Source organism: Triticum urartu, chromosome 1A (genome assembly GCF_056163025.1).
Source record: "Triticum urartu cultivar PI428250 chromosome 1A, HENAU_Tu73, whole genome shotgun sequence".
In the NCBI taxonomy this organism is placed as follows: domain Eukaryota; kingdom Viridiplantae; phylum Streptophyta; class Magnoliopsida; order Poales; family Poaceae; genus Triticum; species Triticum urartu.
In genome coordinates, this window is record NC_141873.1 from 491,249,983 (window position 1) to 491,273,537 (window position 23,555).

Sequence of the window (23,555 nt, forward strand, 5' to 3'; positions counted from 1 at the left end):
GCATTTCAATATACAATGTGAACCAGAGAATGTATATCCTTCACAAGCTCGTCTTGTGTTCAATTCAATCGTCAGTAGGTATCTGCCTCACATGGTTAAGGAGTAATACATCTGTGCACCACCTGCAAAAAAAAAAAGACTGTATATCTGTGCACCGTGCGAGGGGATCTACATTCTGGTAGTCCGCAGGTACTGGACATCGTCAAATATATACCTGGCATATATTGCTCTTGCAGAACTATGGAGACAGATAGAAGAAAGTAAGGGACCCATATATTGCTCTTGCAGAACTATGGAGACAGATAGAAGAAAGGAAGGGGCCCATATTTTTGGTTGAACAAGCTTCAAAATCTTTATTGTTCAATGTACACAAATAATTTTGTTGAACAAGTATACAAAAGATGATCCTGTATCGTCTGTGTATGCATCTGTTAGCACTAGATTATACAGCTATACCATCCCTATTGTATTGCTTTGCTTTTGGCAGGAAAAAGAATCGGCACGGAGACTGCACAAGTGTGTATCTATATACCACCGAAAACTTCAGGGCTACCTGGACCCAAACAAATCACATCTCTGTTGTATAAACAATTTGATCAGATCAGAACTCAAAGAATCAACAGAATCTTAGTGCTTTGGTTGACTCCCTTAGAAGTTTGGTCCATGTCAGCTTTATCACCGGGGACGCCAGAAACTCTTTGTGGCGACAAGGAATTGTCGCTTCACAATTACGGTCTCGTAGTGCAGAGAGCGAAGAATTGGCCGCATCTTTTTCATCATGTCCATGGTGTCTTTCAGCACCAACCATCTGCCAGGCCTCAATATCCGGTCAACTTCGGCTGCTACTTCAAGGATGTCACACCTAAAGGGAGACACTGATATCAGGCTACAGTCTGACAAAAAGGAGCACATGTCCTATTAATTCATGAGGCGTGACTGCTTGTTTACCTCTTTGTAAGACTTCCAAGGAGATCACTCATGTGAAGAACATCATAGGTTCTTGGGTATGTGTTGAAAGATTCGCACCAATCATGATATACCCCAATCAAACCTCGGCTAAAAATTACTGGCAAAGTATCTGACTGGCCAATAGGTACAACATTCATAACCCATAATGCTTTATCAACAAGTGCTGCTGCAAACCTGGTTCAACAAAAGTAGTCTGATTAATATCCCCATCATAACAGTCATAGTTCGATTGATAGCAACTATACATAGTTCCAAAAAAAAAACTATGGAGATCTACATCTGATTACAGAAATATGATCTTTAGTGTCACTAAGGGAAGTTTCCGATTTGCATAATCCCAATAAGAAAATAGACATCTGACTTGGCAGTCCTAAATAATTAGTAACCACTAAGGAGAAACATTTACTCCATTGCCGAGAGATGATCAGTGAGTTCAAGCAATCTTGTACTAATGAATGTACATATTTGTATGGCCAAAACTCAGGCCCAACTCAAGGAAGCAACATCACCAGAATAGCAGAAGTACAAGCACCAAAAGCTACTAGGATCAATACTGATGGCATAAGAAAAATGAATTTCATAAAATTAATCAGCAGAAATTGGTGTTCTCTTACCCTCCATAACCAGCATTCATGTCCATTACATTACGGACACTTGACCAATTAACTGGAAAGTCATTATAATATACTTCTGAAATGACTTGTTTCCAATACTTAGTATCAGCATCAAACTTCTCGATAGTAGCAGAATCATCAGGCAGACTAGCGTATCTGATAAGTCTTTCAGGCCACAGAAGGGGAGAATTGCTTGTTTCATCTGAACTGGAAACAGCAGATGGCAAAATGCAACTATCAAGAGGAGCATACCTGCAAAAGCAAAGATAAAACAAGTGGGTATAGATGAAACCAATTCGAAACTGCAGTACTAGTTATAAATAAACTATGATATCTACATTATCTTTAATAAGGATAGGCTGTAAATGGTATCGATCACACGACTGATGTCTGCCCATGAGCCAGTAAGTTATAAACACAGAGAGGCCACAACATGCTAGAAAACCACTAGCAGTCTGAAGTTTGGTGAAACAACAACGAGGAAAATGAAGCAAGCTATGACGTACCAAGGAAAACGTGATCCATCTTTCTTGGAACACAGGTGGGGTTCATCGGTTTTCCTCTCAAGGTAGCAAGAATTTGAGGTCGGTTTTTGATATATAACAACACCAATTCCATTAATATCTTCAGATTTTACAACTGTCCTCCAGCACATTGATTTGGTCAGAGTAACCATTGCTGCCAAATGTAATGGATTCCCAGTTAGCACAAAATTGCCCACAAAAATGACACTAGTTACTTGCAAACTATACATAATATTAACGATGCACTGCTATGGACATCTTTAGCAACTTGAGTAAAATACTGAAATATGATATCATTTGCTTAGTAGCGACACCATCTTGTTCTACCTCCGACGCATGTTTTCATGTCGGAGAATGTGGATATCCTTTTCTACAGGATTGACCTACGCTAAAAGTAGCTACTGCACTTCTATATAGTCTCCAACTTTGCATCAATCAGTATGATAGCGTGTTTTGTCAGCAATCCTTACACATATCTGTTCACTTCCTCTAACATTTGTGGCAATCTCTAAGATAATACTACTACTAGGATAAGAATTTTATATGATATGGTTACGAACCATTCCAGTCATCTTGATCTCTTTGTTCTTTACGATAGACAGGTGTTGCAGACCAAACGAAAAATCCTCCAGGCCTTAGCACTCTGTTAAGCTCCAGTAGTGGTTTTCCACCTGCACATCCCAATAGTAATAGATATTTAAAAACAGATTAGCAGGGGGGAAATGGAATACTTATCTGAAAAGGTTGAGATATAGATACTACGGTAGCTTAAAAATGCCGTGAAGGCATAGAACACTTGCCATTTGCATACCAATGGACCCTGCACCTTGCGCAATGGACCACATCAAATGCATTATCAGGGAAAGGGAGCTTTTGAGTTCCGATTACTCCTAGAAATGCTGGAATTCCACGCTCTAATGCAAACTGTATCTGAGCTTCATGCTCATCTTTAGGGGCCAATGACATAGTAATGACATTCCTGTCAAGCAGGTATCCACCAAAGCTGGCAACACCACATCCAACATCCAGGACAGTTCTCGTATGTGTTCCCCATTGAATGGTAGGCATTATCTACAACAAATTTATAACAGGAAATCATGATATGACCTCAGAGGAAAAAAAAACAAGGAGCTGTGATGAAGACCAATGGCAGCATTCTTGGGAAACCATTTCCATTTCTACATTTGGATTCTGGGCTAATTATTTAAGCAATGTAAGCACAGTAGTACGTGCAAATCAAACAATAACAGTACAGATTTGCTCTACCTCTAAGAGCATATAATTACCTGTTCTACTTGTTGAAACAGGGTAAAATAATCAACATGAAACTAACCAAAGGCTGATTGTATCCAGAACTTGATAATAAATGAAAAGCTATTGACTTCACCGTGAGAAAAAAGCAGGAAGATGTTAAGATGAAGGTGGCTATTACAACAAATTAATATAGTTTAGGATCTCAATTGAAACAAGTACGATAGTGTTATTTTGCTACTGGTGTTATTATTGTTGGATGCGATTGGACAACGATTATATTCACTCCTAAAGTCCCAATGTTACCAAAGGCAATACTGAACATTGGCAAACATACACACAAGAAGCATCTCCATTCACAAGGACACAGAACTCACTTGGCAATAGAAGTACTTGGAATTTTCTTCCAAAGTTAATATGTTCAAATGTAGATCAAGGTGGCAGAGTAATATTTACCTGTTCTACAAACTGTATGTATCTTGCAACACCATCTTTAAATTGAGTTCCACCTCCAGGGAAAACAAGATAATCACCAGACTTTGTAACCCAGTTCTGATCCTTCTTATATTCCACCAGTTTTGGGTGAGGAACATTGTTGTACCAAATCTGGAATTCAGAAAGGAGATTAACAATCATCAGTGGTATGCTAAACTGTACTTAAAACCTCATAATGGTTGAGGGTCAAGGGCCTATATTGTGTAAGGTTACTAATGCTATCAGACATCCAATCCAAGATTAGTTACACTGCTTCTTGATACCAAATTAGACATCCTAAGCACAGTAGCTTCCATAAAAGGAGGATAGTCCCAATTTGCGGTGTTTATTGGTTATGTTCTAATACCGAAAGTAAATAATACGTTGGCAGTTGAACACCCAATTACATAAATAAAGACAGAATGGATAACACAGAGGACAAGAGCAGAGAACATGAACAACTAGAGGCGCTTCCGTGTCTTACCGACAAAGGCAAGCGCGAATGTCCTCACCATGTCACGGCTGCGCGGCCACGGCACGGGGAGCCGGTAACCCGCAGGCATTCGCACCAGGCACCTGGGCGGCGGCGCGGGGCAGTGGCGCTCCCGGTGCTCCATGTGCCGCCTGGAGCGCAGTGCCTTGATTGCCCTGATGTTGTCGAGGCACGGGATGTAGTCCGTGGCCGACACCCCCCTCCTGACCTTGCACGTCTCCCACCTCACCTCCGCCACCGCGCCGTCGTCCTCAGCCTCGCCGCCATCCACTCCCGCCGCATCTACGGCTGTGGCATCCGCGTCGACTGCCGCCGCGTCGCTGCTGTCGTCGGCTGTCCGTGACGGGGTGCTGGTTCCGCTGCCCCCTGCGACGGGGGTGGGGGCGTTTGGCCGCGATGCGTCGGCCTTCTCTTCTGCTTCTGCAGCGGCAGCGGCTGGGCCGTTTGGTTGCGGGTCGGACGAGCCTCCGGGGGTGGGAACTGGGGTTGGGCTGTGCTGCTGGTGGGGATGGGAGGAGGGGGCCGAGAGGCGGGAGGGGCGGGAGGGGAGGAAGGGGAGGGACTGCGCGGAGGAGTCGAGGAAGAGGACGAGGAGGACGAGCAGCGCGGAGAGGAGGAGGAAGAGGGAGAGCGAGAGGAGGAAGGGGCGCCGCTTGCGGTCGGCGGAGGGGACGGCCATGGATCGCCGATCGCTGGCTGCTGCCGCCGCCGCGGCGTGGCCTGGTTGGGGAGCGGAAGGGGTCGGCGGCGAGGTGGGGCTGGTTTAGGGTGGGGTGGGGTGGGTGGGTGGGGGAAGGAGTGAAGCGGAGCGTCGCGGCCACGGCAGCGTTGGCCGCCGTGGTCACGGTGGCGGAAGGCGCAGGTCGTTTTCCGGTGGTGGAATCGAGATTTTAGATCTGTTTGAATTTCTTTTTCCCTTTCGTTTCAATTTTCTGCAACTGCTTTTCTCCTAGAGCATCTCGAGCCGTGCCTTCAACAGGCCTCCCAAGTTGTTTTTTAGTGTCGGCGTCTGAAAATCGACCCGGTCACGTCCCAGGATCTCGTTTAGCGTCGGTTGAGCCGAAATAACAGCCGACGAATCCGAGCCGAACCCAACCGTCGGGGGTCGCCGAGGGCGCCGGCCGAAGCGAAAAGGGGCGTGGGTCCGCTCTGTCGACAAGAGGAGGCCCTTTTCCCGCTGTCCCCCCCCCCCCCCCCCCCCCCGCTTTCCTCCCTCGGCTTCTCTCCCATTCTCCATTCCTCCCGCCATTCTCCTCCTCCTCCCCTCCAGCCGGCCGCCATGTCGCCGAAGAAATACGTGCCCCCTCGCGCCATTACGGATGCCGCCGCCGCCACCCAGCCGAAGTAGAGGAAGCAGAGGGGGGCCGCCGTCCAAGCCCCTGGGCATGTCTAACGCCGACTGGAAGGCGGAAGTTCAGCGCTGGGAGCCTGTCACCACCGACCGGCGAAACGGGGTCAACGCCAAGAAGCCCCGGGACAGGGCGGCACTCGCGGCTGCGGCGGTGGCGAGGCGGGCGGATTGCGCGGCCGAACAAGCCGAGGCCGGCTCGTGCGGGGATGATGAATCCACCCAGCGGCCACGGCCCGTACGCGTCCTGGAGCTAGCAAAGCGTCGGGTCTCTGGCCGGCTTCTCGTCGTCGCCACAACCCTGGGGCTGCATGCCGTCGCCGGGCTACGCCGACGGCGACGTACAAGCCGGACACGCCGACGTCGGGCGCGGCCGACGGGCGCCCGAACGGCAACAAAAGGGTCAAGTCGGTGAAACACACCGAGTCGGCTACCGCGCGTGTGCAAGAGTCCATCGAGCATTGCCTCGCCGACGCCCAAACCTGGGCCGCCCAGCGGGAGGAGAAAACCGAGGCGCGGTGGTCGGCGTTGATGACGAGCAACGCCGTCAAGCTCGACCTGCTCCGGACCAACGTCGCCGCGAAGAAAAGGAACACCGACCTGGATTTTCTGATGGGGGGCGCGGACATGCTCCGGAGTGACGATGAGCAGCTCAAGGCGTGGTACCTGGTGGAGCGTGACCTCATCCTGAACCTGATGCCGTCGACGACGGAGCCAACTCCCACGCTGAGGCCAACGCCGCCGCCAAGCCTGAGCGATGATGCCTCGACGACGCCCAGCACAGAAGCCGCGCTGACGTCGACCAGCCCGCGCACGCCGACTCCTCCGACGCCGGAGGCCGACACCGCCGTTTGATGCATTGCCTACACGTCCTTTCTTTTGCACGCCGAACTGTGGCAAGGTGATCGCCGACTTGTGGCGTTTTTTGGGTAGCGGAAATGGAAAAGTTTGAATTTACGACGCCTTGGGGGTGGCACCTGAAGGCGTGACTGGGACCTAGATCGTCCCCAGGGCCTAAAAATCGTCGGGCGAGCGCCCGAAAGAGCGCCGGCCTATGCGCTGGGGGCCGAACAAGTGGAGATGCTATTACTCCCTTCGTTCGAAATTTAGTGGTTTCTCTATTCTCGTGTTTCAATTTTGACCATCAATTTAAGGGCATGTTCAGGACACATTTAGATGTAATATAATTATGTCACATCTAAGTTGATGTCCGCTCTGTTTGTGGTCTATTTTTTGTCTTTTTTTTTGCTTCTTGTTGCTGCATTATATATTTGTGCCAGCTTAGATGTGGCATCTTCAAAAAAATCTAGATGTAAATTTAATCATTGAGCTCCCGCCGCAGTCGGTCTTATTGGCTAAATTTATCGTCAAAGTTGAACCTCAAAAAACGCGGGCGCACTATATTTTAGAAAAGAGGGAGTATGAAACTCGCAAGTGTCCTCCTGGGGGCCGAGTGCACCACATAATACTGTAGGTACTATGTACTCCCTCGGTTCATAGATAAGTACAGTATAAGATCATATGTTTTGGATGTTTTAATATAAACTACATTCAAACAGAAATGAGTGAACAAAAAGACTAAAACACGTCTATGTACATCTGAATCACAAAAAGGTTAGAACATTTTATATTTGTGAGCAGTGGGAGTAAATAGTAGTAGTGTCTATTGGCAGCTGGGATTCGACTGTGATCCTATGAAAAATGGCCGTAGGGTGGCGTTTGTACTTCAAATTTAAACAATGTACCAAACGAGAAAATTCCGAGCATACTCCCCGATCTGCGAAATTATAGCTATGACAAGTTTTCACGTATAAGAACAAATGGAAGCACAAACTAATTAGCATTCTAAAAGTATGTCAATTCGAGTGGGAAAATGGTAAACAGTAAATTGGTTCTACTCCCTCCGTTCCGAATTACTTGTCACATGTATGGATGTATCTAGATATATTTTAGTTGTAAATACATCCATTTCTGTGACGAATAATTTGGAACGGAGGGAGTACTTGGCTCGGTTTGTCCCCCCCCCCCCCCTTCCGTGAATGGAAGGGGCGTTTTGGCTCCTCGGAGCATATGCTCCCGGATGAACAGTAAATTTTTTAAAAAAAAATGTAAAAAATAAAAATCTGTAATTTCTTGTAGATATTCGTGTTAGTGTCGCAAGCATGCTTGACAAATTTCAAGCGAACCGGAGCATCAGTGTTTCGTCTGTGAAATAAATAAATTTGGGGTGTTTTGGTCTTCAATTTGTTTTTTGTTCTTTTGCACAGGCCAAAATGTTTAATCTTTTTACCTCAAAATTTGCAAGTAGCGTTTGCATGTGACTAAGATCACATACAAAATTTGTCTTGATATTTTGACATTTTAAAAAATATTTTTGGGCCCGGAAGCATGTGCTCCTGGGAGCCCAATTGAATTTCTAGGTATGTGTAGCCTTTTTATATTGGCTAGCCCCTTGTGTAGAGACCGAGGATCAATATCTAAAAAAACTTAGAAAAATATTCTTTGTTTATAAAGCACTTATGGCTTGATGGACTAATCTAGCTGAGGACAAAACAAGCTCAGGAATTTTTCATTTCCTTGAAGTTTGCATTGCCTCTCACTATGCATGCCTGAGTAGAAAGAAGCACAAAAAATTTGTCATTTGTTTAAAGATCTTATATGCTCTTCGATGTCAAAGGACCAAGCTCGTAACGAAGGACTTATATTGACCTAACAGTGATCCGGTGACTTCATGTCGGTACCTCTACCACCGTACCGGACGTACCCAAGTCTTCTTTCTTAAATAGTTATGCTTCCTATTCCTCATCTTACTTCTCTTTGTTGGAACGGTTCATTCCTAATTCATGCATTATTTGGTACTGCACACTAGGGATTTGAGTTATCAAATTGTAGGCATAAGAGGCACCGGGAACCTATGGATAACTAGACTCCCACTAGAGGTGGATTTCTTTAGGGCTTGTTGAGTTGTGCCCTCAGCATTAACCCTTTGACTACTTGTCTGTCTGGACCTTGTGTGTGTGTGTTTGAACCTTGTTGGATGTTTGGCTTGGGCATTTGCTTTATAATATAAAGTGGGGCGAAAGCCTTTTTGATATAGAGGTGGGTTGGCATGGTCGCTCGGTGGTTCAGTAGGGGTGACATGGATATTGCTCCAAAATGGTACAGTAGCGAGCGATTTACCAGTTCATCTGTCTAACATAAACCACATGGCAGCTCAAGGTGGTAAGCACAGAAGATGTTCCGAAATTCGTTGCTTTTAGCCCAACTTGCTAGATAGAGACATGTCACCTTGCAATTTGGTATGTGTCCACTATCCAACAGGCATTCGTATGCACTCCCTCCTTTTTAAGTTATTCTTTGAAGTTTGACAAAGTCTATAAAAAATTATACTTTGACATCTATGCCACCAAATTAGTTTCATCGAATTGACCATATAATACATTTTATATTGTACATATTTGATGTTGTAGATATAAGTATATTCTTTTATATATATATTTGACTAAAGCACATCGATGTTTGGCACCCCCCCCCCCCCCCCCCCTCGTTATCCTTTTGTTTCAATTTTGCTAGAGCTGATGCTTTGCTTCATCTTGAGACTCAAGAGTGTCCCTTTCGAGCGTGTAAAAAGGCCGGAGTATCGATGAGTTCAATTGGGCACGTTTTGAGTCAATACATGAGAGAATGTTGCATGTACTATGTAACTGCTAGTTGGACTGGACTGGGATTCTGTGAAAGGTGATCGCAGGGTAGCAGTTGGAGTTCAAGTTTGAACAATGCATAGAAGAAAAAAATTCAAACATACTCTTTTGCTATGTGAAATCATGGTGCAAACATATTTTACATGTAAAAAGACATCATTTTTTAAAGGAAAATATCCCCGGCCTCTGCATCGGAAAGATGCATGCGGCCACTTTACTAAAACAAGTTCAGCAAAACAAATGGTCTGGTCTGCAAAGTACAACTCACAAAAGGAGCACAAAAAGATAAAGCAACTCAAAGCCACAACCGGCTGGACGAAAGGACATTAACACTACTAGGGAAAAGCTTATAGTCAGACGCTTACTAGTAGCGAGGGTTTATAACCCTCGCTACTGCTACTTACTAGTAGCACGGGTTTTTACCCCTCGCTACTACTAAGTTGATAGTAGTAGCGCGGGTTTTTAACCCTCGCTACTACTAAGTGGTCTCTGCCGTGCGCCTCCGGAACATGCCATAGTAGTAGCGAGGGGTATAAACCCACGCTACTACTAAGTCGATAGTAGTAGCGAGGGTTTATAACCCTCGCTACTACTAAGTGGTCTCTACCGTGCCCACCCGGGACATGCCATAGTAGTAGCGAGGGGTATAAACGCGCGCTACTACTATCGACCCACCAAGACATACGTACACATAGCATGCCGAGTCCCAAATCCAAACCCACACTCTTCTGATTCCCCTTCTCATCCCACTCGCCATTCCCTTCCTCACCCACCGCCACTGCCGGCCTCGCACCTCGGTGGCACTCACAAATCCGGCGACCTCCTCTCCCCCTCCCCCTCCATCCTCCATCCTCGGCGGCACTGCAGACCCCTCCCCTCCCCCTCCATGCTCCTTCTTCTCCGCTGGTGGAAGGAGATGAAAACCAGCAAAGCGTCATCCATGGCGGCGACCAGATCCGCCATGGACGCAGCCACTTGCACCTCCTTGCCGGGTCAAGAGTCCCACGACAAGCAGCAGCAGGTCACCGAGCTTCATCTAGGCTTTCGGGCGTCGGCTCCAACTCCGGCGGCCACCGGTGAGTTCCTCCTCCTACTTCTCTCTATCTCTCTATTCCTCTTTCTAATAATTTTCTCTTCTCTTGTAGCAGCAGTAGACGAGAGGTGCGGGCACAAGTTGGGTGGGGAAGCACCAACACCACGGACAACTTCATCCCCTCCAGGATCAGTAGCAGCAATGGATGGAGAGGACGATGCCCAGCAAAAGCAGCCGCCATGGATGGAATTTATTTTTTTAATTCTCAATTAGTTAGTAGTAGCGCGGGGCATTGACACACGCTACAACTAAGTAGTAGTAGCGCAGGTGGCAACCGCGCTACTACTACTAGAAGTAGCAGTAGCGCGGGTACCACCCGCGCTACTGCTAAAAGTTAGCTGTAGCGCCCTAGCAGTAGCGCAGGCCCCCGCGCTACTGCTAGGCAATTACCCACGCTACTACTAGGGTTTTACCTAGTAGTGTAAGGACCTATCCTATTATGCGACCGCCATCCAAATCGGTTGAAGATAGTCTATGCGACCTTCTCCCATCGGTTGCACCCAGTAGCCAAATGCTCCCTGGAGCCGTAGGAGTGAGTAGCAACCACATATGGATCCATGCCATAGCTCTGAAGATAACCTGCAAGAAGTTAATCATAGATAGTCTGTTAAAAATCATATCGTTCCTGCAGTTCCATATAGCCCAAAGAAGTGTGCATATTCCAATCTGAATACTTGACACAATCTCAGGAATCACTCCGTTTAGCCACGTCCCAAACAACGCATCAATGCTAACTGGAGGGACAATATTAAAAGCTATATGTATGGACCTTCAAAATAACTTCACGAGAGGGCAATCAATAAAGAAGTGTTGAATTGTTTCGTCATGAACACAAAAGCAACATTGTGAGCTACCTACCCATCGTCGCTTTAGTAAGTTATCTTTGATAAGGATCACTTGCTTGTGCACAAACCACATAAAAATTTTGATTCGCAAGGAAACCTTAACTTTCCAAATGTGTATCGATCTCGGGATTGGGCCAGAATTAATAAGCTCTAAGTACATCGATTTGACCAAAAACACTCCATTACCCGTTAGCTTCAAGTTCAAGGTGTCTCCGTGATCAGAGAGTTGAACGTCCATCAACCTTCGTACTAAGTGCAACCAAGAGTTCCATCGTTCCCCTACTAGAGACCTCCTGAACTGGATATTCAAAGGTACCATCTACATGACTGATGCCATGTAATCCTCCTTACGTTGAGCAATATGGTACAGGCAAGGATACTGGAGAGCTAATGGTGGGTTGCCTAACCAAGTATCCTCCCAAAACCTTGTTGTTGTTCCGTCCCCAATAATGAATTCACCCTATGGAAGAAGGTCTCTTTCACTCTCATGAGTCCCTTCCAAAATGGCGAATCATTAGGTCTTACGGTAACCTGCACAAGAGTTTTAGAGTGCAAGTATTTATTTCTAAGGAGTTGTGCCCACATATCCTCTGATTCCTGTGATAGCCTAAATAGCCACTTGCTCAAAAGACATTTATTTATAATCTCGAGGTTCTCCATCCCAAGACCCCCCTAGTCTTTTGGTAGACAAATAATATCCCATCTTGCCAAGCGATACTTTATTTTAACCTCGTCGGACTGCCAGAAAAAACGAGATCGATAGAAGTCAAGTCTCCTTCATACCCCTTTAGGTACCTCAAAGAAAGATGGCAGGAACATCGGCATACTCATGAGTACTGAATTTATCAACACTAGCCGTCCCATAAGACATAAGCTTACCCTTCCAGCAGCTTAGTTTCTTCTCGAATCGATCCTCGATACATTTCCACTCCTTATTAGTTAATTTCCTATGATGAATTGGAATTCCTAGATAACTGAACGGTAATGACCTCAGTTCACAACCGAACAATTGACTATAACTGTCTTGGTCTTCTTTGGCCCTACCAAAGCAAAACAATTCACTCTTGTGGAAATTGATCTTTAGACCAGATAATTGTTCAAACAGGCACAACATGAGCTTCATATTCCTCGCCTTTGCAAGGTCATGCTCCATGAAGATAATAGTGTCATCCACATATTCTAGAATAGAGACGCCCCCATCCACCAAATGGGGAACAAGACCATCTACCAGGCCTTTCTCCTTGGCCCGACCTATGAGAACTATCAACATGTCTGCCACAATGTTGAACATAATCGGAGACACCGGGTCTCCTTGTTGTAGGCCCTTATGCGTTTGAAAATAATAACCAATGTCATCATTCACCTTTACCCCGACACTAACTTTCTGGACAAACGAATCCACCTGATTCCTATGCCCCATTAAAACCCTTCATGCGCATGGCTTGCTGTAGAAATGGTCATCTGACCTTTTGTAGGATCGAAAGTATGTCTAGAGGGGGTGATTAGACTACTTGACCAAATAAAAATCTAGCCTTTTCCCAATTTTAGTTCTTGGTAGATTTTAGCAACAAAGCACAAGTCAAGCAATCAACCTACACATGCAATTCTAAGAGTATAGCAGAGGAATGTAAAACAATTGCATATGAAGGTAAAGGGATGAGTTTGAGGGAGCAAACACAATTTGGAGACACGGTGATTTTTTATCCATGGTTATGATAGGTGGTCCTATCGTACATCCACGTTGATGGAGACTTCAACCCACGAAGGGTAATGGTTGCGCGAGTCCACGAAGGGCTCCACCCACGAAGGGTCCACGAAGAAGCAACCTTGTCTATCCCACCATGGTCGTCGCCCACGAAGGACTTGCCTCACTAGGGTAGATCTTCACGAAGTAGGCGATCTCCTTGCCCTTACAAACTCCTTGGTTCAACTCCACAATCTTGTCGGAGGCTCCCAAGTGACACCTAGTCAATCTAGGAGACACCACTCTCCAAGAAGTAACAAATGGTGTGTTGATGATGAACTCCTTGCTCTTGTGCTTCAAATGATAGTCTCCCCAACACTCAACTCTCTCTCTCTCTCATAGGATTGGATTTGGTAGAAAGAATATTTGAGTGGAAAGCAACTTGGGGAAGGCTAGAGATTAAGATTTATGTGGTTGGAATGGAATATCTTGACCTCAATACAAGTGTAGGTGGTTCTCTTCAGAAAATATGTATTGGAAGTGTAGGCATGTTCTGATGGCTCTCTCCACGAATGAAGAGTGGGTGGAAGGGTATAAATAGCCTCCACACAAAATCTAACCGTTACACACAAATCACCAAACTCGGTGGGACCGATTCAGAGAACTCGGTCAGACTGATTTGGTTCAAAATGTGAACATTAGGATTCTCGGTGGGACCGACATGTCAACTCGCTGGGACCGATTTGATTAGGGTTAGGGCATAACGTAATCTCGGTGAGACTAATTACACAAACTCGGTGAGACCGATTTTGGTAATGGACTAATAGAGAGTTGGTCAGGCAAACTCGGTGGGACCGATTCGCTCATCTCGGTTGGACCGAAGTGTTACGAAAGGGAAACAGAGAGTTTACATTGCAATCTCGGTGGGACCAATCGCTCATCTCGGTTTGACCGAAATGTTACGAAGGGAAACAGAGAGATTACAGTCCCATCTCGGTGAGACCGAGATCCCTATCGGTGAGACCGAAAAGACTAGGGTTTCTGGCAGTCGCTATGACAACTGAACTCGGTGGCACCGGATAGAAAATTTTGGTGGGGCCGAGTTTGACTTTTGGTTTGGGACATATGTGGATGTGAGAAAGTAGTTGAGGGTTTTGGAGCATATCACTAAGCACTTTGAACAAGCAAGCCATTAGGAAACACCTCATCCCCTCTTAATAGTATTGGCTTTTCCTATGGACTCAATGTGATCTTGGACCATTTAAAATGAAAATATGTAGAGTCCTGAGCTTTGAGCTTGACCAATTCTTTGTCCTTAGGATTTTGAGGGGTCCACTTTTCTCATCCCTGCCATGCCAATCATTGAGCTTTCCTGAAATGTTTATCTTAAAATAGCATTAGCTCAATAAACTATATGTTGTTAGGAATTACCAAAACCACCCAAGTATAGTTGCACTTTTAATCTCCCCCTTTTGGGTAATTGATGACAACATATAGATCAAAGATTCGACAAATGATAAATAAGATTGAAAAGACATCGTCGCTTTGAGAAGTATGTGATAAGCAAGAGCTCCCCCTAAATTTGTGCATTATTTAAAATTTGCTTTTGAATGCAAATGCACAATCGATTAGGACCATGGGTTAGTCTTCCATGCCACATACATCTTGGTGGAGCGCTCAAAATGATAGAAATTAAAAGCATGCACTCATCACCAAGCAAGTGAATGATCATATAAGGAATGTAAAGGATAGCAACATTCAACCAAACATTAATGTAGCATATGATCAACCACATGATCAACAAGTATCTCACAAGGACATAAAGTATCTCACACAAGCACTCAATAAACAAGTTCAACCAAAATAGCAAGAGCGATAAAAAGAACAACACTCTCTCTCGAAGCCTGTGATCTATACATTTTTCTCCCCCTTTGGCAACAAGTTACCAAAAAGTTAAAAAATTCATAGTGCTAAACGAGTCTCAGGCTTGATCTTCGGGAGGTGGTGTAGAGAGAACTCAAAGGACGAAGGCTTCCGATGAAGTAGCTGGAGCTGGTGGAGTAGCTCCTGGAGGTGAAACTGGAGCTGTAGCTGTTGGTGCTGATGATGTAGCTCTAGTGTCTGTCACTGGCACTACAGCAGATCTCTGTCCTCTGGGCACTCTGGCAAAAGCATCTGTGGTAGACTTTCCCTTCTTCTCCTCTCCTTCCTCCTGAAGTTGCTCAACTGCAGTTTGGATCTTTGTCACTTTGACATCAAGGTCATAGAATTTCCGCTCAATGATCCTTGCCATACTCTCCTGGTTCTTGGTCAGGGTGGCCAAGCCTTTCTCAATCCTCAGGGTGGATTGGATCAGATATCCAAGCTGGTCTTGCTTGCTCTTGAAGAATACCCGAGATGCCTCCTCTGCTGCTGGCATCTTTGCGGCCTTCTCTGCCTTAGCCTTCTCTCTCTTTTCATGTGCTTGAGCTGAAGATGGTTCATTTTCATCCATCACTACTGTATTATTCAGGATAGATGGGCAGGTGCTCCTTGTCCAAAAGATATGTGCCTGTGCCCATCTTTGAGTTAATGAGCTCTTGAATTTGTGGGGCATACCCACAACTTCTCTTCTGATCAGCAGCAGTCCTCTTGATTGTCTCAACAATCAAACTCATGACCTTGAACTTCTGTGGGACATCAAATATGTGTAGCAAGTTTATAGCATGTCCTCTAATCATCTTGTGATCACCTGACTTTGGTAGCAGTGTGTGCCTTAATATCCAGTTGATTGTTGGCAGACCAGACAACAAGTAATGGACAAATCCAAACTTGTGTGTATCCAAAGCAGCATCTGGGATCTCTTTATACATGTTGGCCATTGTGTTGTGGTCTTTCTTCTTCTCAGCATATACATCCAAGTCATCCTCACTTTCTTTTGGGGCATTGATCAACTGAGCCCATTCATCAACAGACGACTGGTACATGGTACCCTCAGACATCCAAACGATCTTCCCATCTGGATAGAAATGGGCAGTGGAGTAGAACTGCATGATCAGCTCATCATTCCACTTGGTGATCTTTTGTGCAACGAATTCATCAACTCCACATGCCTTAAAATTGTCATACACTCCAGGATAGTGATCTTCATTCTTCTAGATGTACTCCCAATCTACCCATCTCATATCATACACAATGGGCTTCTTGTCAAGCAACACTGTCTCATATAAGTCCTGCTGTTCCTTAGTGTGAAACATGTAGTCCACAGCAGTTCTTCTCCTGATAGCATATGGATCAGACTCTCTCCATAGTCTCAATCCTGCATCCTTCCTGATTTTCATGTTTTCTGCAACTAGATGTGCATCATTATGGTCAGGGATCTTGGGTTTCAGCTTCCTTAGCACTTGAGTTTCATCTTCTTCAGCAGCTTCAGGCACTGGGGCCTTGTTCTTTTCCTCAGCAGAAATGTTTCTAGTGCTTTTCTTGGGCTTCTGAGCTGGAGTAGCTTCCTTGGGAGCAGCTTTGGGCTTAGATGGAGCAGCCCCTGATCTGATTGCATCTCCCATGAGCTTTTGAGCTTTGGGTGCTGGTGCAGCATCCTCTTCCTCTTCATCATCATCTCTCATAATTGATGATCTGCCAAGCACTCTGGCAGTGGTCTTCTTGACCCTTTCCTTCCTTTTCTTGCCTTCTCCAACTGCCTCTTCAAATGGCTTGGAGGTTTCAGCAGTGGATGCTCTAGCCTTAGACATGGGGACTCTCTTTACTGGTGCCTTCTTATGCATCCCTGGCTTGACTGTAGCAGCTGAGCCATACTCCTTTTTCAGCACCTTTTTCTTGGAGCTGACTTCTTCCTCAACAGCCACATAATCCTCATCCTCTAAATCTGAGGTCTTCTTCTTTCTTGTTCTAGTGGCTGCCTTTGGCAAGCTACTTGGTGTGCTCCTGCTGCCATCATCAGATGAACTGGAGGGACTAGTGCCCTCACTCAGTTGAACCTGCTCCTCAGACTTGTTTTGGCTATCACTTTGGTCAGACATCATGCAGGCAAACTATCAGCAGACCCTTTGAATAGATTATAGATGAGGTAGAGTAGATGAGCATCACAAAGTACAGGAGTTTTGCAAAAAGGATGACTTAAAACTTAGTTTTAGTTCTTCACAAAAAGTATTTCGGATCTACCGATTTGTAAACTTGGTGATACCGAAGCAGTTTTTGGAACCTAAACTAGTGAACTCGGTCAGACCGAGTCACAGTTCGGTGGCACCGAGACTGCTAGGGTTTCACAGAGAATTGAACTCGGTCACACCAATTTGCAATTTTCGGTCAGACCAAAAACGTGTGTGCTCTGGCCTAAGCCAAAATCGGTGAGACCGATTTCTACAATTTGGTCGGTCCGAGATGAATTCGGCGGAGACCTAGCCCTAAATTTTCAAATCAAAACTAATCTACGGGATGTTTTCACTGGACAGGATGATTTCAATCGTGGAAAAGATCATGGCAAAGCAATGTGCTAAGAATCGGAGTTAAGGATTAGCACAATGATCAAGTTCGTACCCTAGTTCGGCGACGAACTTGCTACGGCGGCAACAACGGTGAAGATTTCCATTGACGGCGGCGGAGACCAGCGGCGGGAGGTCGCTGGCGACGAGAGGACGATTCAGAGACCCGAGGAGGCAGAGTAGGTTATGCGCGGGCAAGGAGGTTCAGAAAAATTTCCAAATTTTGGCCCATCGGTATATATAACCTGACCCTGTCGGTGTGATCGAGTGAAACGACTCAGTGGCACCGAGATGCAAAACTGCAAGCAGTTACTGCAACTCGGTGTGACCGAAAGGTTCTAATCGGTTGCACCGAGATTGAAAACCCTAGATCAACTTAGTGACTCAGTAGGACCGAAAAGGATGATTCGGTCAGCCCGAGATACACAAAGAGGTTTTGGAAGTTTAAGTCTATGACGAATCGGGAACTCCGAGTGCTCCTCACACAGAGTGGTTCAAATCTGACTTAATCAAACTTTGTGATGTAGCATGAATAGAGTTTGAGACAAGGAAAGCATAGATAGCTAGAGAGAGTTCTTAGGCATTCTTGTCCATCCATTTGGCAAAAGAGAAAGAGCCAAACAATCAAAGCAACAAATGGATGTCTTCGAATGAGTAAAATATGCAACCAACATGCTCACATAATAAAATGGCAAATGAAATATGTGACAAAGAATGCACAAATACTCTAGCATCTATCAAGCAATTTGGCGATGGCTAGGTCATCTATATATGAGTATATTGACTTAGGAGTCAAATGAGAACATTTGATCATAGGTCATACTCATCGTTTAAGCACAAGTGGGGTTACCACTTTTACATAAAGCATTGTTGTGTTCACACCATTAGAGTTGCTTTAGCTCAATTGGTTAGAGTAAAGCTCCCCCTAGATGTGATATCCCCCCTAAGAGGGATGAACTAACCTTGGGTTTTGTTGATGATGACTTCATGTAGGTGTTTAAGATGTAGATGCTCAATGTTGATGTAGATCATTTGGAGCAATCCTTTGGAGTGAGTTGCACTTTCAATACCTACATGGGTTAGTCCCACAAGGAACAAACAAGGATATCCATAGGCATAGAGTGATGCATACACAAGATGATGTCGATGAAAGCATTAGGTTACCTTGTCCCTTGTCTTCCTTGTCTTACCAACAAGAGGGTTTGTGACTCCTTGAACTAGTGCAAGATATGGAAGTTGTTTGCACTTGTCCTTGCCAAAAATGATAAGAGTGAAGTATGTTGGCGGAGTCACCCTCAAGAACTCTCTAGTTCTTCTTCTTCTGGATCCACACCATCTTGATGGGAACCCTTGGAGTTGTAGTTGTACTTGATGAAGTAGAACTTGATGTGGTCTTGGGAACCCACTTGACCAAGGCCTTGGGTGCTTCTTCAAATGCATCAATCTCCTCTTGAAGCTTGTCCTTGCCTTTTTGCTTGTGGTCTTGTGGTGGAAGATCATCTTGAGCTTGTGTCCATTTGAAAGAAGTAGGATCATACTTCTCTTGTTGAGGAACAAACTTCGTCTTGGGGTATTGATCTTCTTCCCACTCAACTCCATTGGAATTGAACTTTCGTTCAAAACCAACACCTTGATTCTTCCGGTGTCTTCCTTGCTTGCGTACAATTTCCTCAAATTGCTTACTCCCGGCAAGGCTCTTGTAAACACCTTTCTCTATAATTCCCTTCAATAAGCTATTTTCTTGCTCAAGTGTAACTTGGCTAAGAGAACCATTAGTGGAATCAAGATAACTACTAGAAGCAACAATATTGGATTTAGCATGATTGTTGTTACTACTAGATGAAGAATCTTTCTTGCTCTTGTTGCTAGATTAAACTTGTGGCATGTAAGTAGACAATAGTAAATGCTTGGCAATGTAAGAAGAACTTTTCTTGCGAAGATCATCATTGATTGCCTTTAAAAACGCATGCTCTTGCTCAAGGTTGAGCTTTTCAAAGTGTATCTTATCATGAGTCTTTAAAAGTTCTCGATGATTTTCCAAGGTAGTTTCATGAGCTAACTTAAGAGTGTTTAGTTCTTTAGTTAGACGCTCAATCTCCTTCTTATCATCATCATTTGTTTTATCTTGATTAGCATGATTAATTGATGTTTCATCATAGTTTTCATCACTAGAGTTGTCAACAAGTAAATCATCATCACCTAGCAAATCATCTTCATCACTATTGAAATCAACATACTCGGGATGTGTTACCTTTGGACCTTTGGCCATGAAGGACCTTCCAATTCCTTCATTTGGTGAGTCAAATATGTCGTAGGAGTTGGTTGACACAAGTGCTAGACCGGCAACACCTTCATCTTGAGTATATTCGGAGTCGGAGTGATAACTTCTTTCGGAGTGATTGTCGGAGTCGGAGCCGGATACCCATTCACCAAAATGAGCTTAATGTCTTCTTTTTGTGTAGCTCCTTAATGAATTTTCTTTCCTTTCCGAATCCTTGCTTCTCCGAGAGGGTTTTCATTCATAACGATCATCTCTACTCCTCGTTTCTCTTGGTGGTGATTCTTCTCTTCTACTTCTTCTTTTGGGTGAATCTTCTCTTCTTTTATAGGGAGTCGTACACTCATTGGAGTAGTTTTCGGGTCTTCCACAATTGTAGCAATTACGCTCACGACTAGAAGATCTTTTGTCATTGTAGGACCTTGACTTGGAACTTTTTTCTTTGCTTCTACTCTTGTAGAATTTGTTGAAGTTCTTCACCATTAGGCTCAATTCTTCATTGAAGGTTTGTTTCTCACTTGATGATGTGGGAGCATCACATGAGGCTTTATAAGCACCACTTGACTTGTCGTGAAGCTCTTCCTTATCCTTGAGTGACATCTCATGAGCAACAATTCTTCCAATGACTTCCGTTGGCTTGAGATCTTTGTAATTGGGCATCATTTGGATCAATGTGCACACGGTATCATATTTTCCATCCAAGGCTCTTCGGATCTTCTTGATGATGAATTTGTCGGTCATCTCTTCACTTCCTAAGCCGGCAATCTCATTTGTGATGAGAGCAAGCCTAGAATACATTTCAGCGACACCTTCACCATCCTTCATTTTGAACTTGTCAAGTTGACTTTGAAGCACATACAATTTGGATTCCTTGGCGAAGTCGGTACCTTCGTGCATATCAATCAAAGTATCCCAAATTTCCTTTGCATTCTCAAGATGGCTGATTTTGTTGAATTCTTCGGGGCACAATCCATTGAAGAGAATATCACAAGCTTGAGCATTGTATTGTAGCATCTTCAACTCTTCCTCGGTAGTTTCACGGTTTGGTTCTCTCCCATCAAAGAATTCACCTTGCAAGCCAATACACACAATAGCCCGAACAGCGGGGTTATGTCCAAGAATATGCATTTTCATCTTATGCTTCCAACCAGCAAAATTTGTACCATCAAAGTAAGGACCTCTATGGTGGTAATTTGCCTCGCTAGACGCCATACGCTCCTAGGTTGTGAAACCAAGGCTATGACCACCAAAATCTATGGAAATCAAAGCAAATGGAGACCAAAGCTCTGATACCACTTGTAGGATCGAAAGTATGTCTAGAGGGGGGTAATTAGACTACTTGACCAAATAAAAATCTAGCCTTTTCCCAATTTTAGTTCTTGGCAGATTTTAGCAACAAAGCACAAGTCAAGCAATCAACCTACACATGCAATTCTAAGAGTATAGCAGAGGAATGTAAAACAATTGCATATGAAGGTAAAGGGATGAGTTTGAGGGAGCAAACGCAATTTGGAGACATGGTGATTTTTTATCCGTGGTTCCAATAGGTGGTCCTATCGTACATCCACGTTGATGGAGACTTCAACCCATGAAGGGTAACGGTTGCGCGAGTCCACGGAGGGCTCCACCCACGAAGGGTCCACGAAGAAGCAACCTTGTCTATCCCACCATGGTCGTCGCCCACGAAGGACTTGCCTCACTAGGGTAGATCTTCACGAAGTAGGCGATCTCCTTGCCCTTACAAACTCCTTGGTTCAACTCCACAATCTTGTCGGAGGCTCCCAAGTGGCATCTAGCCAATCTAGGAGACACCACTCTCCAAGAAGTAACAAATGGCGTGTTGATGATGAACTCCTTGCTCTTGTGCTTCAAATGATAGTCTCCCCAACACTCAACTCTCTCTCTCATAGGATTGGATTTGGTAGAAAGAATATTTGAGTGGAAAGCAACTTGGGGAAGGCTAGAGATCAAGATTTATGTGGTTGGAATGGAATATCTTGACCTCAATACAAGTGTAGGTGGTTCTCTCTCAGAAAATATGTATTGGAAGTGTAGGCATGTTCTGATGGCTCTCTCCATGAATGAAGAGTGGGTGGAGGGGTATAAATAGCCTCCACACAAAATCTAACCGTTACACACAAATCACCAAACTCGGTGGGACCGATTCAGAGAACTCAGTCAGATCGATTTGGTTCAAAATGTGAACATTAGGATTCTCGGTGGGACCGACATGTCAACTCGTTGGGACCGATTTGATTAGGGTTAGGGCATAATGTAATCTCGATGAGACCGATTACACAAACTCGGTGAGACCGATTTTGATAATGGACTAACAGAGAGTTGGTCAGGAAAACTCGGTGGGACTGATTCACTCATCTCGGTTGGACCGAAGTGTTACGAAAGGGAAACAGAGAGTTTACATTGCAATCTCGATGGGACCGATCGCTCATCTCGGTTTGACCGAAATGTTACGAAGGGAAACAGAGAGATTACAATCCCATCTCGGTGAGACCGAGATCCCTATCGGTGAGACCGAAAAGACTAGGGTTTCTGGCAGTGGCTATGACAACTGAACTCGGTGGCGCCGGATAGAAAATTTCGGTGGGGCCGAGTTTAACTTTTGGTTTGGGACATATGTGGATGTGAGAAAGTAGTTGAGGGTTTTGGAGCATATCACTAAGCACTTTGAGCAAGCAAGCCATTAGGCAACACCTCATCCCCTCTTAATAGTATTGGCTTTTCCTATGGACTCAATGTGATCTTGGATCACTTAAAATGAAAAATATGTAGAGTCCTGAGCTTTGAGCTTGAGCCAAGTCTTTGTCCCTAGCATTTTGAGGGGTCCACTTTTATCATCCATGCCATGCCAATCATTGAGCTTTCCTGAAATGTTTATCTTGAAATAGCATTAGCTCAATGAACTATATGTTGTTAGGAATTACCAAAACCACCCAGGGATAGTTGCACTTTCACCTTTTGATGCAGAGAATCCTATGGACATCACCATGTAAAGAGTCCATTTGGCAAGTGACACGTGCGACATCTACTTCACATACATAAAGGTGAATCATCTCCTTTACACGTGTTCACTTGACCCCTTCGAGGATGGTATACTACTTGACACTCCACTCGTGTGCATGCATAGGTATTGTCGGAACGCTACGGACAATGAGGAGGAGTGCCAGCGCAAGTGTACAACTACACCACCCGCGAGGGAAGCGTGGAAGTGAAGACAAAAGAAGACGGAGCTGCGGAGTCTACAGCGGCCGGACAACCGACGTGCCACCGGACGTCCGACACTCTACAATGCCCGGACGACCGGCGTCCACCGGAGTCCGACACACCTACCTGACGCATCCCAGACGGCCAGAAGAACTACAGCTGATGCGTGCTACATCGGCCGGACGACCTATGCCCACCGGACGTCCGAAAAGTCCCAGCGCCCGGACGTCCGACAACCTCCGGAAATCCGGTGCCGCTACACCCGAGAAGAATCAGCGGACTTTTGATGCAGCCGGACGTCCGGACCATCCCGAGCCACCGGACGTCCGACCCCCACCGGTCGTCGGTAACTGCCTGTGCGCAGTCGCGGGCCTTTGGCCTTGTATCCCTTCCCACTTAACCTTTCGCCACTTAGACTATAAATACCCCCTACCTCCTCCTAGCTAGGGTTAGCAAAGTGATAGCTCATTTGTATGTGAGCTTTGCTCCTACCTACCTCTACTCTTGAGAGAGAGAGAGACTACTCTATTGGAGGCCAAGACCTCCATCTAGGAGAAGATCCCGAGGGATTCAAGACC

The 23,555-nt window shown here is 45.2% G+C and overlaps 1 protein-coding gene across 1 annotated transcript; it reads right to left on the reverse strand.

Annotated features, from left to right (window-relative positions):
- Nucleotides 1-305: 305 nt before the first annotated feature.
- LOC125521413 (putative methyltransferase PMT23) lies at nt 306-5,115 on the reverse strand. The gene is made up of 8 exons (XM_048686474.2): nt 4,345-5,115; nt 3,815-3,964; nt 2,908-3,178; nt 2,668-2,778; nt 2,090-2,261; nt 1,584-1,835; nt 949-1,143; nt 306-862 (listed from the first exon to the last, which is right to left on the reverse strand). The coding sequence occupies exons 1-8, from the start codon at nt 5,002-5,004 to the stop codon at nt 676-678; spliced, it is 1,998 nt and encodes a 665-aa protein (XP_048542431.2). The 5' UTR covers nt 5,005-5,115; the 3' UTR covers nt 306-675.
- Nucleotides 5,116-23,555: the final 18,440 nt, after the last annotated feature.

Bases quoted from the DNA above. Each gene is read 5' to 3' on its own strand.
- LOC125521413 (XM_048686474.2), bottom strand. From the start codon at position 5,004: ATGGCCGTCCCCTCCGCCGACCGCAAGCGGCGCCCCTTCCTCCTCTCG. The intron at 3,179-3,814 runs GTAAATATTACT...AATTTGTTGTAG, and splicing joins ACATACAGTTTGTAGAACAG to ATAATGCCTACCATTCAATG. The intron at 2,779-2,907 runs GCAAGTGTTCTA...TGGGATGTGCAG, and splicing joins GGTCCATTGGTATGCAAATG to GTGGAAAACCACTACTGGAG.